Raw genomic sequence first — 15,200 nt, forward strand, 5'->3', positions numbered from 1 at the left:
ACTGGTGACACACATAACTAAGAAAACAAGGGTTGTTGTGCTATCCATTAGCTTTTCAAATAAGATGAAGTATAAACTTATTTTCTGTGAAAAGGGAAGCAAATTTATAAGGTACTTGAAACATTCGTAAGATGGAAAAGAGTCTCATAAATCACTAAATAGAGGAGACACCCAAAGACCCAAAGCTAAACAAATTATTTCCAATGTAAATATCATCTTAAAATATGCTGTGAAAAATTTAAAAACAAAATGAAAACTACCAGGAGATCAAATTAGTTCTGCTGTCCTCTGTGCTTTAGAATTTTAGAGTGTTTTACATTAATTTTATAAACTGTAAGTAGAATGTGGAAGGGTTTAGAGAAAGTTGAGAAATGTGATTTTTTGTTTTTTGAGTGGGGAGTAGATGAGAAAGATTATAAAGGGAAATATGAAAGGATTTAAGTTTTTAAAAATTAATTTTTTTTTCAAGTGTAACTAATATACATTGTTTTTTTTAATGTTTATTTGAGACAGAGAGAGAGAGAGAGAGAGGGAGAGAGAGAGAGAAAGAGAGATACAGAATTTGAAACAGGCTCCAGGCTCTGAGCTGTCAGCACAGAGCACGATGTGGGCATCGAACTCAACAGCTGTGAGATCGTGACCTGAGCCGAAGACAGACGCTTAACCAACTGAGCCACTCAGGTGCCCCTACAGTGTTATATTTATTAGCCTTAGGGATACAATATAATAATTCAAACTTTCTATGTATTACTCAGGGATCATCATGATAAATGCACTCTTAATCCTGTTCACCTATTTCACCCATCCCTCCATCCCCCTCTCCTCTGGCAACTACCAGTTTGGTTTTTTTTGTTTGTTTGTTTGTTTGTCTCTTTTTTGTTTCATTTCTTAAATTCCACATCTGAGTGAAATCATATGGTATTTGTCTTTTTCTGACTGGCTTGTTTAACATTCAGAAAGCTAACAGGTGACTTAGCTTGTTGAAGTTATGTATATAAAAAGTTAATTGGCAGGAATAAAAAGCATAGCATAAGGAATACAAAAAAGTTAAAGGGACACAAAAAACTATTCATATTGCACACAGTTATAAAAAGTAAAAGAAATTGTTTTAAGTTAGGAGAAGCATACTTTTACTTAGATATTAAAAAGGATTTTGTGGTAATTTGAAAAATGAAGTGCAGGATATTTTAGCTGATGGAGGTTTTAACCTCTCAATATTTTTAGATTGGAAAGGAAATTTATATGAATGATGGTTTTGATTTTCAAACCTAGGAGATGTGGCTACCTTTAAGCTGGATAATTCTATCATTTGGAACCCCAGCTGCCAACATTTCTTTCATCTATAAAGGATTCAATATCTGGGAAACTGTTTCTGGATGATTGATAAATTCTGTATGGGTCAAGAAAAAGGGTTAATCACAATAAAAGGCAAAGAGTTATGCCTTTTCTTTTTTATCATGGATATTTAATTAATTAAAACAGATGGTTATAATTAATGTATTTGAGAAAAACAATTTAGAAACTTTCCCTTTTGAGCACAGCCACTTTATGAGAAGCTGGTTTCAGAATATAATCAACCTGGAGGTTGATTGTAGGTATCTGATGACTTCTAAGTGAATAAATATCATATGCTGGTGTTTCCATCTAGAATCCTGTCTATGACTATTGCTCAGGGTGGAAAACTGGATCCTGACTATGCCTCAAGTGGATATAAAACTTTGATGTGTGAATTTCTATATTCTCTGATATTTGTTTATGCATTTCTCTTCCTTTTAGTACATCCGGTAAAAACTAACTTTTGACTTCTATTTTTTCCCCCCAGTACACATTTGAGGGTAACTAAAGAATACTCAGAGTTGTCCTATTAGGTCCCATATTTATAACTCCTTCCCCTTTAAATTCACGTTTCCTCAAATTCCTAGTTCTTGTGTAGTGGAAGGGGATTGGAGAGCCGAAAGGCAAATAAATTCACTGCTAGGTGTATGTAACTGATATAACTCATGGAGAAAGTCTTCTAAGAGACTAAGCACTTAAAAGACACCTACAGACTGGGTGGCTCGGTCAGTTAAAAGTCCAACTCTTGATTTCGGCCCAGGTCATGATCTCATGGTGGTGAGATCAAGCTCTGTTATCAGGACTCATGCTCAGTGTGAAGCCTGCTTGGGATTCTCTCTCTCTCTCTCTCTCTCTCTCTCTCTCTCTCTGTTCCTCCCTCCTCACGCTCAAAATAAATAAATAAAACATTTAAAAAAGACAGTTGCACACATAATGCTATAAGGCATTTATAATTACAGAATTTTTGGAGAGTGGGTTGAGAAAGTAATATAAATCATATCTGGTAATCTACCTCTTAAAGTGTGCCTTGTGTTCTCTTTGTCATTATATACTTTTTTTTTTAAATTTATTTTTGAGAGAGAGAGAGAGAGCGAGAGCGTGAGAGAGAGAGTGAGCATGACCTGGGTAGGGGCAGAGAGGGAGGGAGAGAGAGAGAGAATCCCAAGCAGGCTCCACGCTCTTAGCATGAAGCCTGATGCAGAGCTCAATCCCATGAACCATAAGCTCATGATCTGAGCTGAATTCAGGAGTGGGAAGCTCAACTGACTGAGCCACTCAGGTGCCCCTACGCTTTTTTTCTTCATTCTTCTTCCATTTTAGTGTTAAGTTTGATATCATTTTTTATTTTTCCTTAATTCTTTTTCAACCTTTATAATCTATTTTCTATTTTCTTCTGTCTCTTCAGAACTCTTCCCAGTCTTTTCATCAGGCATATTTTCATGTTTTTAAAATCATCCAGTTTTATCCTTTCTATGTTTGTTGAATCGTGATATTACAAATATAAAGCTTGCTATACCTATTACTATTTCAATTGCAATCTGATTTTCCCATGTTGAAGGCCACCTTTATTATGTCTAGGTCATATTTTCACATCATTGGAACCATTAACCAATTTTGACAGAGGCAATATCTTTGGTATTTCTCTCCATCTTTTTTTATTTTAACATGTGTTAGCAGTTGAGATTACAAAAAAGGATAAACACAATTCCTCCCCTCAATCCATTTACATATAAAACTAACTGTAATGTAAGGTGGTGAATGATGCTTAGGGGCCTGAATAAAGTGCTATGAGTGGGAACATGGACAAGAATGGTATATATCTGCTTAATGTGTGAAGAGGTGATGGGGAAAGGAGTATAAATAAACATTATAGCATGGTTTACTTTGAAGTATGGATTGTGTTCTTCCAGAAAGAAGAGCAGTGGGTGGAAATGGTGGAAGGTAAGTTAAAGAAGAACCAGTATATTTGAAGGCATGGGGGCATATGTATTATGTGGCATTGTCAGATAATAAATAGATATTGCTGGATCATAGGGTACAAGAATGGATGTAAGAAAATGACATAGAAAATGAGGTTGGAAAGGCCCAGACTCCAGACTAGTTTGAATGCTTTATTAGGAGTCTGTGGTTCACCCAGAGGCAAAAGAGGACTCATGAAATACTATTAGTACTATGACCAGGGTTGAGAGCAGATAGATTTTTATTGGAGGAGCAGAAACATTTGAAGGAGAGGATCTTGATGAGGCAGTGTGGTAGATCTAGTGATAACTGTTGAAAGGAGGGGCAGTGAGAACAGAAAGAAGCAAATACATGGCAGATGTATTAAATTAAAAATGAAATTGTGAAACATACTTCAACCCTTTGAAAAGTACTCAAAACGGTATGATTGGCATATAACTTCAAGATTTAGCAAGAAACATCTGTTGTTTTATCAGATTTCTTTTGAGTAGTAAATCATTACAAAAGCAACTGAAATCACTCACGTTGTCAGATTTCTCCCTTTCCCTCCCCAGAGAAAAACACTATTCTGAAGTTGTTAGGTAGATATCCTTCTTTTTCAAACTTTTACACTTCTACTACCTATATATTTATATTTAATATGTAATAATTATTGAGGGGTTTTGGAATTAAAAAATTATTTCATTTTATATATATGATTTTATAATTTTATTTTTTCATTCAATGTTATATTTTTGAGATTTTTCCATGGTGACAAATATATAGCTGATTCATTCACTTATTTTCCAAATAATTCATTCAATTGTATTAATTTACAAGAATTTACTTATATATGACCTCACTATGGACATATAGGTTATTTCCATTACCACAGACATTAAAGAGAAAGAATTAACTAGATTTGGTGACATGTATTTTCTCATATGCTCAGTTCTTTTTTTTTAAATATTTTTTTTTCAACATTTATTTATTTTTGGGACACAGAGAGACAGAGCATGAACGGGCGAGGGGCAGAGAGAGAGGGAGACACAGAATCGGAAACAGGCTCCAGGCTCTGAGCCATCAGCCCAGAGCCTGACGCGGGGCTCGAACTCACGGACTGCAAGACCGTGACCTGGCTGAAGTCGGACGCTTAACCGACTGCGCCACCCAGGCGCCCCTCTCATATGCTCAGTTCTATAAGATATTAATTTTCTCCATTTTGCAGATGGGAAAGGGCTCAGATGAAATGTTATTCAAGGTCACCAAGTTATTAGGTGACAGAATGTGAAATATTGTTTTTCAGATATTGTGGCCTATTTCATTATCCCATGTAGCTTCTTTAAAAAGTAATAGAGGGGCGCCTGGGTGGCTCAGTCGGTTGAGCGGCCGACTTCGGCTCAGGTCATGATCTTGCGGTCTGTGAGTTCTAGCCCCGCGTGGGGCTCTGTGCTGACAGCTCAGAGCCTGGAGCCTGCTTCAGATTCTGTGTCTCCCTCTCTCTGACCCTCCCCTGTTCATGCTCTGTCTCTCCCTGTCTCAAAAATAAATAAACGTTAAAAAATTTTTTTTTAAAGTAATAGAAATAATCCTTATAAAATTTAAGAGCTAAAACAGAGATGAATTCAAAGAATGATGCAATCATAAACAGAGCCTATACCTGGGGTGCCTGGGTGGCTGAGTGGATTAAGTGTCCAACTCTTGCTTTGGCTCAGGTCATGATCTCACAGTTGGTGAGATTGAGCCCCACATTGAGTGCCGAGCCTGCTTGGGATTCTCTCTTTCTCTCTCTGCCCCTCCCCACTTGTGTGCACACACTCTCTCTCAGAATAAATAATTAAATATTAAAACAAACAAAAAACCCAGAGCCTACATTTAACATGAAGTCGCAGATGAAGTCTGGAGTCCCAACATCTACATTGAGATTAATGATCAACTTTAATCACTTGGACTCAACTTTAATCACACTTGGACTCAAAAGAGACACTGAAGCTTTTTACAGAAGACCTATTATGTCCCCAAGCATTATTGTAGGTACTGTGGGTTTGTGAAGAAATATTATAGGTAGAGTGGTCCTATAGTTCATTTGTGAAGTTAAAATGAAACCCTATGAACAGAAAGCTACCCAGGTTGGAGGAGTCAAGAGTGATTTCATGAAGGAGGTAAAACTTGAATACAGACAACATTATGGCAACTTCTAAGTAGTTCACTCATGATGGACCCTGTTCAAGGGTCTCAGCCCCTCCAGGGAAGAAAAGGTTGAGTGGAACAGGTTAAACTAGCATTTTATATCATGAGTTCATCCAAAAAACATTTGTTCCAAGTAAGAGTATTTGCCTGAACAATTAGAATAAGAACAAATGCTTTAGAAAACAGCCAAGCTTTCCAAGACACTGAGGTACATTAATTTGTTGATAGACAGTTGTCAGGGATGATTAATCATGGAGACTGAGGTATCACTTACCAGCACGACAATAAAGGGAAGTCATCAGCTACGAAGGGCTCATCTTTCCTCCAACAATATCTACCATCACCCTGCCACATGTTTTTGCTCGGGCTGTATCCTCAGTAAGTCACAGATAAATGAAAGAAAGCAGGGAATTGGAAAAAGGGGTGATCTTGGAGTCAGTAGACCTAGGTTCTAATACAGGCTCTAACACTAGGTAAATTTATGGTTTTGGTCAAGTAATTTAACATATTGGGGTATTTATTTTCTGATCTATAATGACTAGAGACTTTTCTAAATTGGAAATATTCACTTTATCAGTATGTCCCAAAGTTGACTTCACTGGTTTCAGTCTCTTTGACTTCACTGAATGTTTCCTTTTAGTTATATTCCTACTTTGTTTTTTTTCTTCAGACAAAATTTTCACTTTCCTGAATTTCTTTCTTTACTCTTACGGTCAGTCTCTAACCCAAACAAGTACATTTTATTCACCCTTTCAGCAAATATTTATTTGCCTTTGTTATGTATCTGGAGTGGTTCTGAATTTTTCATACATTGGGTTGAGGGTTGAATAAGACAGATGTGATCCATAACTTCATGGGGCTTGCAGCCCAGTTTGGAAGGATAAATTAAACAAATAATAATTTACCTTCATGGTAAGTACTATTAAGAAACAGTGTTGAGAGCAAATCAACTGCATTTGTATAAGATAGTTTATTTTTTGCCACTAAGAGAATGTGATTACTATATTAATAATTATTGAAATATAATATATTTTATGATATGGAAGTTTGATGCTCCCTATTGGTCAACAGTATTTTATTTTCTCATTCATTCATTCATTCATTCATTCATTCATCATGTCTCAGGCGTTCGTTGAGTGCTGTTATGAGCAAGTGAAATAAAGAGAAGTAAACTTAGCATTGCTGAATACTTAACATAGCCATATGATTAAGATACATTAATTATTTTACTAATTGCTGTTTCATAAATGAATACTGAAGCTCAAAGACTTTAAGTAACTTGCCCAAGATCAACCTATTAGTCGTGAGCATGTTTTTTTTGTTTGTTTGTTTGTTTGTTTGTTTTTTGAGAGAGTGCAAGCAGGAGAGAGGGGCAGAGGGCTTGAGAGAGGGAGAGAGAGAGAGAGCATGGAGTCCATTGCAGGGCTTGATCCCATTACCCTGGGATAATGACTTGAGTTGAAATCAAGAGTTGAACTCCTAAACTGAGCACCCAGGTGCCCCCAGTTGTTGAACATTTGTATAAATTTTCAAAATCAAAATCCAAAACCCACATTCTTTCTACTAAGCCATGCTGTATCTCTAAATAAAATAATTATACTATAATGTAATTAGTTTTTTAGAGATTTCATAAAATTATTTCCATTACATTATGATCCATTTCATAGTTTTAAGCTTTTCACATCAAGTATAAAGTATACTAAGGCAGTGTTGCTTGAATTACTTGTGTTGAAGTTTAAACTTTTATCTTTTTTCTATAAAAAATATTTATTTAAGTAATCTCTACACCCAATAATCTCAGGGTCATGAGATCAAGAATCACATGCTCCGCTGAATGTACCAGCCAGGCGCCCCTCAATTTTTGTCTTTAATGGACTAACACTTTTATAAAATACACAATTAGAAACTTGGGTATCACTCTAATATCAAATATCTAGAGAAATTTCTAAATACTCAAAAATTTTGGAATATGATATTAATTGATAACATACAGTTCATAGACCAGCCCCACTCTGCGGACATTTTCCACTGCTTCAGGAAGTCCAACTATGAATAAGTCATAATTCCTTCTGTCAAGAAGCTCATAGTTGAATGGGTGAATTAGGATTGTTCTCAGTTCACTATAAACAAGGGACAGTAAACTAAGTGCTACGACTAATAAAGGAAGATTCTGTGGATGTGGTTAACATTTCAGTAATATTAAAGATGAATATATTCCCAGAGGTGGGGACTGGGATGGAAGAGAAGAAGGGTCTGTGTGTCAGATGAAGTTTTACAGACTTGGAAGGGATTGCAATAGTGATTAGTTCTGTGTGACTGGAGCCAGATTGTATTACTTTGGGACCCAAAATCAAAAGCTTTGGCTCATGTTGACTATCTTATATCTCATGAGTAATTGCAGCACCAACCATGGAAGGAAGCAGAGAGTATCAAATGCAGAGACAACTTAGTGGTAGAGAGCAGCTCCACATGACAGTCACTGATTTTTCTGGGTAATCACATTCGAGAGGCCATGAGCATATTAGGTCAGTTCTAATGCTAAAGTAGAAACAGGCTTTCATAATTGTGGCCATCTCTCCTAATATATTAACGTAATTATCATCATTTACATTTTCTCCTATTGTCCTTCTTCAGGTAGCTGTGCCAACAACGCCAATGGATGCAGCGAATCACTCTGTGGTGTCAGAGTTTGTGTTCCTGGGACTCACCGATTCCTGGGAGATCCAACTTCTCCTCTTTGTGTTCTCCTCCACGTTTTATGTGGCAAGCATGATGGGAAACTCCCTCATTATGCTCACTGTGACCTCTGACCCTCACTTACACTCCCCCATGTACTTTCTGCTGGCCAACCTCTCCTTCATTGACCTGGGAGTTTCTTCTGTCACTTCTCCCAAGATGATTTATGATCTTTTTAGAAAGCGTAAAGTCATCTCCTTTGGAGGCTGCATCGCCCAGATCTTCTTTATCCACGTCATTGGTGGTGTGGAGATGGTGCTGCTTATCGCCATGGCCTTTGACAGATACGTTGCCATATGTAAGCCTCTCCACTATCTGACCATCATGAGCCCAAGAATGTGCCTCTTCTTTTTAGTGGCTGCCTGGATGACTGGCCTCATCCACTCCATGGTTCAACTGGCGTTTGTGGTAAACTTACCCTTCTGTGGTCCTAATGTGTTGGACAGCTTTTACTGTGACCTTCCTCGGTTCATCAAACTTGCCTGCACGGACACCGACCGACTAGAGTTTATGGTCACAGCCAACAGTGGATTCATCTCTGTTGGCTCCTTCCTCATGTTGATCATTTCCTACATCATCATCATTCTCGCTGTTCAGAAACACTCTTCAGCTGGTTCATCCAAGGCTCTGTCCACACTGTCAGCTCACATCACTGTGGTATTCTTGTTCTTTGGTCCTTTGATTTTTTTTTATACATGGCCGTCTCCCTCCATACACCTGGATAAGTTTCTGGCCATCTTTGATGCTATTCTCACTCCTTTCCTAAATCCGGTCATCTATACATTCAGGAACCAAGAGATGCAGGTGGCAATGAGGAGAGTATGCAGACAGCTAGTGAATTACAGGAAGATCTCTTAAGGAATGTCTGATGTTGTGAAGAGCCCTTGTTGATTACTGATGTCCATTATTGATGGTCAAACTCAGTGAGAAGCTCTTGTTTGTCTTACCTTGCTTTGATTATACACACTGGTACTGAGTCTATTTTTCTCTTTCACTCAGGAGGGAGGGACATTTACTTTTGAAAAAGAGATAGTTACACAGGAAGTATTTTTAAAACAATGATTATAGTAATCTCAAATCTAAATTCCTAAGGAATAACATTTATATGAAGTAATTTTTAGAAATATAAGGAGGCATACTTCCTTAAGGCCTTCACAACAGGGGGAGTTATTTCCCAATCCACCTTAATTTAGTATGACTTCATCTTAACTATATCTGCAGGGAATATTTCCAAACACAGTCACATTCACAGGTATTGGTGGTTAGGCTTTCAACTTACATATTTGGTAAACACAAAACAACCCATAATAGCGGGATAGGTAGGAGAGGTTCTGAGAATGAGAATGGTTATAGCATAGCCACTTATTAATCAGAACAAAAATATATTTAAAATAAACAGTAGAAAGAATTTAAGCTCTTTCATTGGCAACTATGTTTTTAAAAATGATGGAGCATATAAAGTCAGTGTAAGATACAAAAATCAGAGAAAGACTAATACCAGATGATTTCACTCATTTATGGAATTTAAGAAATAAAACACATGAATATAGGGGAAAGAACAAAAAAGGAGAGAAGGAAGGAAACCATAAGAGACTCTTAACTTTAGAAAACAAACTGAGGGTTGATGGAGGAAAGTGGGTGGGGAATGGGCTAAATGGGTGATGGGTATCAATGAGGACCCTTGTCATGTTGAGCACTTGGTGTTATATGTAAGCGATGAATCACTAAATCCTACTCCTAAAACCAATTTTACCATTCATGTTAACTAACTAGAATTTAAATAAAAACTTGAAAAAAACCCAAAAGACAACACACAAAAAGTTATTATTATGAGCTAAAGGATCTCTGCTAAATTGGAAGATTACACAGAAGGTAAAGAATAACATTTACTGCCTTTAGTCAAGAGTAGAATGAATATACCAAAAGAAATTTCTCAGGTCCATGTAACAGAGAGAAACCAAGTCTAGCTGTGTTTCAATATAGTACTTGGTCATAAAGCATTCCTGTTTTAAAAAACAAACCATTTAAAGCTGAGCTTTGCAAGTTGCCAAAATATTAACATATATCATTGTTTATTTTCAGTCTCATTATTTAAAAAATATATGAAACCAAGGCAAATAGAATTTACTTCCTGAATCTTCTACTTTTTTTTTTTTTTAATCTACATTGGTTGTGTCTTCCTCTTTCAGATTCTGGAATAACCAGACATTCTATCTTAGAATAAATTTATCCATTTCCCCCACTGGATAAACAAAACCAGATCCTATTACCTTGCAAATCAACCATATTTTTTGGCTATTATTACTTCTCATACAAGTCTTTTAAAAAATGTTTACTTATTTTGAGGGAGAGGGTGTGTGCAAGCAGGGTAGGGGCAGAGAGAGAGAGAGAGAGAGAGAGGGAGAGAGAGAGAGAGACAGAGAATCGCAAGCAGGTTTCGCGTTGTCAGTGCAGAGCCCGATGTGAGGTTCATTCTTATGAATCATGAGATCATGTCCTGAGCCAAAATCAAGAGTTAGATGCTTATCCAACTGAGCCATCCAGACATCCCATACTTCTCATACAGTCTTAATCATCTATTTTATGACTTTAAGTAATTAACTTTGGTTTCACAGACAGTATTCTACTAAAAAAAACCAGAGCCTGACAGTAGTTTAAGTGGGAAAAACTGGTTTTAACAAGAAACATTTAAAATAGGGGAAAAGAGACCTCAGTATAGAACTAGACTTACCTTCCAAAACAATTAGAACAAGTGGGGATTTATAGCCGAAGAACAGATGCGGAGGGGTGGTTGGTGGACAGAAATTACTAAGAGGAGATATTAAGCATAGGGAGACTTCTTGTTAAACTGACCTAACAGGATTCTTGCTAGAGGCAAGTCAGAGTGATCAGATATTTAGAGTAGGGGTTTAGAAATTTGACTAGCTATCAAAGGTGAGGAGTTTTCTCTAAACTGACTTACCAGGATTCTAGTTATAATTGGCCTGTGCAAGCCCAGCAAGGATGGGCTCCAGGTTGAAGCTTAATGGAGAAGAGTGCTCCGAGGAGCCTGACTAAAATTTGATCAATGAGATGAGTCTGTTAACTTGTGGGTAACTGACAATTGTCTGTCATATATTATTATTTTAGTAGACTAATAAGGCTCAGGAATGCTCAAAATCTAATCTCCTATTGTCCCAAGCATCCAGTTACAAATTGTTAAAGGTAATAAACATTATTCTTAGGGTAGTAAAAATGAACACATTTACTAACATGATCCAAAGATATACCCTTATAAAGGTATAAGCAACACACACACACACACACACACACACATTCCATGACAAATGTTTTAATACTCAATCTCATTTAAAAATTGCCCAATGAATACCCACTAATTACTTTACTAACACTAAACCAAAATCTTAAAACAACTAAGGATCTTAGAAATTATATTTCAGGGGCGCCTGGGTGGCTCAGTCGGTTGAGCGTCCGACTTCAGCTCAGGTCATGATCTCGCGGTCCGTGGGTTCGAGCCCTGCGTCGGGCTCTGTGTTGACAGCTCAGAGCCTGGAGCCTGTTTCAGATTCTGTGTCTCCCTCTTTCTCTGACTCTCCCCTGTTCACGCTCTCTCTCTCTCTGTCTCAAAAGTAAATAAACGTTAAAAAAAATAAAAAACAAATTATATTTCAGTAGACTCATTATAAAACTGTATTCCCAAATGACTGAACACCTGATTTTACATTTCCAATAATTTTAAATGGTTCCTTTATGCTTCATTCTGATAAAATCACAAAAGACTGCAGCTATTTAAAAAGCATCTTATCAAACCAGTATGTGTTCAAAAATTTATTTTGATTATTTGTATTTGGATTCTCATATAAAAATGGTCTGAGATACAAAAAAGTGTTCAGAGCCATAATTTCTATGAGAATTTTTCTCTGAAAAACATGGCATATATGAAACAGTAGAAATTCAGCTGTCTTTATCTTTTTGGGACTTAAGTACTTAAGTAGACTTAAGACACCACTTACTAATCTCCACAAGCAAGGCTAACATAACTCCTTTGGAAGGCATTTATATTTAACTAATTAACATATCCTTCAAGTAGAAAAATATTTCACAATCATAAAATGAGAGGAAAAGGCTCCTCAATTACAGAAACATAGTCACATATAAAACTACTGGGTCAGTTCTATAATTTCAGCTACTGATCAAGGCTCAGGTTTACTAAAAAATTAAAAGCATAGATGGATACACAAAATCTCATACTATATATCTAATGGAACTTTTTTTCTATTTCTACTGGAAATGAGAAAAATTCTACATCCAATGGAAACAAGACTAACAGATTGAAAAAAAAATGAAGATAAACAAATTAAAAAAAAAAAGCCAACTAACCAAATTTTATCTTTCATCTCTCATCTGGTAGAGAATAGGTCCTTACTATCCCAATAGAGATTACCAGATGATCAGATCATGAAACTAAATTCCCATTCTCTGTTGCAACCAATGAAAAATAATCTATCAACCCTCTACAAACAAGGATTGGAACCAAATTTGGCCAAGAAACAACAATAAACAAATAAAAACTACCAAAGCAGAAAAGCAAAATAAAGATCAGAGTGTCAGTGAAGGTAATGTTTCAGTGCTGGTTGGGATTCATTATACAAATCAAGAAGAGATATACCTGGCTTAACATCCCATGAGGAGCATTCCTTGGGAACCACTTTATTGGTTCCAGAAAGTGAGTCCACTTGGATGTCTTGATGGAACCTTGAGAGTGGTCAAAGTACAATTTTTAAAAAGTTAAAAACATAACTCATATAAAGTGATGTGTGTCAATTATTTATAGAAGTTACTAATGAGGGAACCACAAGGGGGTAAACTGGTTCCAATCAGGTTTTGATAGAATCCATTTCTGACAGACTGCATCCACTGTCAATGATCCTTAAGGTCTTGATTTCATCAGTTCCATGATTCTGATTTGTGCTGGTGTTATATAAATGAGCTGAGGCACTGTGACCACTTCAGCTCTTTTAAGAGACAAACCCGAGGGAAAAAGCTAGAGTCAGATTATCTCTTATTTACAAAACATTTTTAAGTTACATTTTCCTCATTTACTCCATTTTAATATGGAATTTTCTCCTGGTGAGACCCTAACTGATGTAAGTATTTGATATACAAGACATAGAAGCAGTTTACATTTTAAAATATTTTAAAAGTTTAAAATAAAGTAACATTATGAATAATACTGAACTTCATTATTAATTAGGGAAATTAAAATTAAACAGATTCTCTAGGCTGAAAGCCCATATGTGTTGTGGTACATATGTAGAAATTTCCCCAGCTTTGTGGCACAAAGATTCCAGTCTTAAAATCTGGAAACAAGGTCCAAGTGATAGGGAAATTAGAATGTAGGCTTACTGGCTAAGATGTTGGTACATTTTTCTGGGTTCATAAAGGATTCAAGCCCTATAATGATAACACCCAATGCTTCTCTGATCTGGTATTTCCACTCCTTATGGGTCATGAGTCCACCAACCCAGCAGAAAGGATGGCATCAATAAACTCTGTGCATTATTAATATAATTTATCCTTTTCCTAATTGATAAGTCTCTCATATTACTAAATATCTGAACGTATTCTTTCTGTTCATCAATTAAATAGTTGTGGTCTTAGGACTTCCACGTGGTCAAGGAACACAACAGTATATATTAAAAGTGAAACTGTGCATAAAATATTTCCTTGAAACTCCATTTCTCATTACCTATACTTTGGAACCACTTGGACACATACATAAGAACATACATAACAATATTTGTTATTACTTTATAAAAACAAACATTTGGTAAAACCCAGATGTTCACATATGTGAAAATGTTAAACTGTGTGATAGCTATTCTCTAATTGTCTTTGCGTATCTAATTTTCACTCTGTCAACTCTGCTCTGTGCCCTGTAAAACTGAACTTTAGGGACTGCATTAACCAGTGGCCCTGCCCTTTGGCTTCTGCTAATGGAGGCTATTGCCAGGATGCTAATAGCTAATGGAGGCTACTGCCAGGATGTGGAGGACATGAAGAGTGAAACCAGGGTTTCCCTCAGCTTCCTCCCTTCTGAACTTTGTGTCGACAATTACTGCATTCCTCCACCAAAGCTCTCAGCTCTTGTTGGTGGCCTTATTCTATTGCTATAGCTCTTTCTTTGGTTTATGGTAGTGTTCCCGCCCATTGCCTATCAGCTTTAGGGATAGCAATGGCATCCTAGAGTTACAAGTCCTGGATACTTTAACATTTTTTGCTGGTTTTCATTAATACTGCTGACTCCCTTGTACATTATATTTTCCCCATTTATTCCATTTGAGTGAGACATTTTTTTCTTGGTTGTATAAAGAGAAGTCCCAGGAAACAGCCCCTCACAGTGGGATATGGGGAATGGTTGGCTCACATAGAGGACTACCTGTATATCTTGTCAGGGGGATATGGGACTTTTTTATTAATTTTTTTTAATGTTTATTTTTGAGAGAGAGAGAGAGTGAGCGAGCAGGGAAGGGGCAGAGAGAGGGAGAAACAGAATCAGAAACAGAAACCGAGATGTCAGCACAGAGCCTAACATGGGGCCCGACACATGAAATTAGGAGATCATGACCTGAGCTAAAGTCAGATACTTAACCGACTGAGCTACCCAGCCTCCCCTATCGGATTTTGATCATATGTGACATATACCCCCAGACAAGGAAGATATATTTACTCAATTTATCAATTACATATTTACTCAAATTATCACTTGTGCTTGAATGAAATGAAGTTAAGTGAAAGGCAAAGCTATAATCCATATACAAGCAAATGTCACAGTCACTTGAAATTTCACAGTCACTTGATTTCCCAACTCCTTACCCTTTTTCCTCAAAGAGAAATATCTTCATTGAAGATTGAGTGAACAGTATTTCCTTGAATAAAAATAAATTTTTGGCTTTACCTGGAACTGTTGTGTCTAAGACCATTACAAGAGTTAGGTTCCA

At 36.6% G+C, this 15,200-nt stretch overlaps 1 protein-coding gene across 1 annotated transcript; it reads left to right on the forward strand.

Moving 5' to 3' along the window:
• Window positions 1–8,118: 8,118 nt before the first annotated feature.
• Window positions 8,119–9,057, forward strand: LOC124508117 (olfactory receptor 4F3/4F16/4F29-like). Its single transcript, XM_047074532.1, has one exon. It carries the CDS (start codon window positions 8,119–8,121, stop codon window positions 9,055–9,057), a length of 939 nt encoding a protein of 312 aa, XP_046930488.1.
• The last annotated feature ends 6,143 nt before the right edge of the window (window positions 9,058–15,200 follow it).

This window comes from Lynx rufus, unplaced genomic scaffold, assembly GCF_022079265.1.
Source record: "Lynx rufus isolate CCGP_SWC_20201006 ecotype Redwood Valley unplaced genomic scaffold, mLynRuf1.p SCAF_13, whole genome shotgun sequence".
In the NCBI taxonomy this organism is placed as follows: Eukaryota; Metazoa; Chordata; class Mammalia; order Carnivora; family Felidae; genus Lynx; species Lynx rufus.

Coding starts and splice junctions, on each gene's coding strand:
- LOC124508117 (XM_047074532.1), top strand. CDS start 8,119: ATGGATGCAGCGAATCACTCTGTGGTGTCAGAGTTTGTGTTCCTGGGA.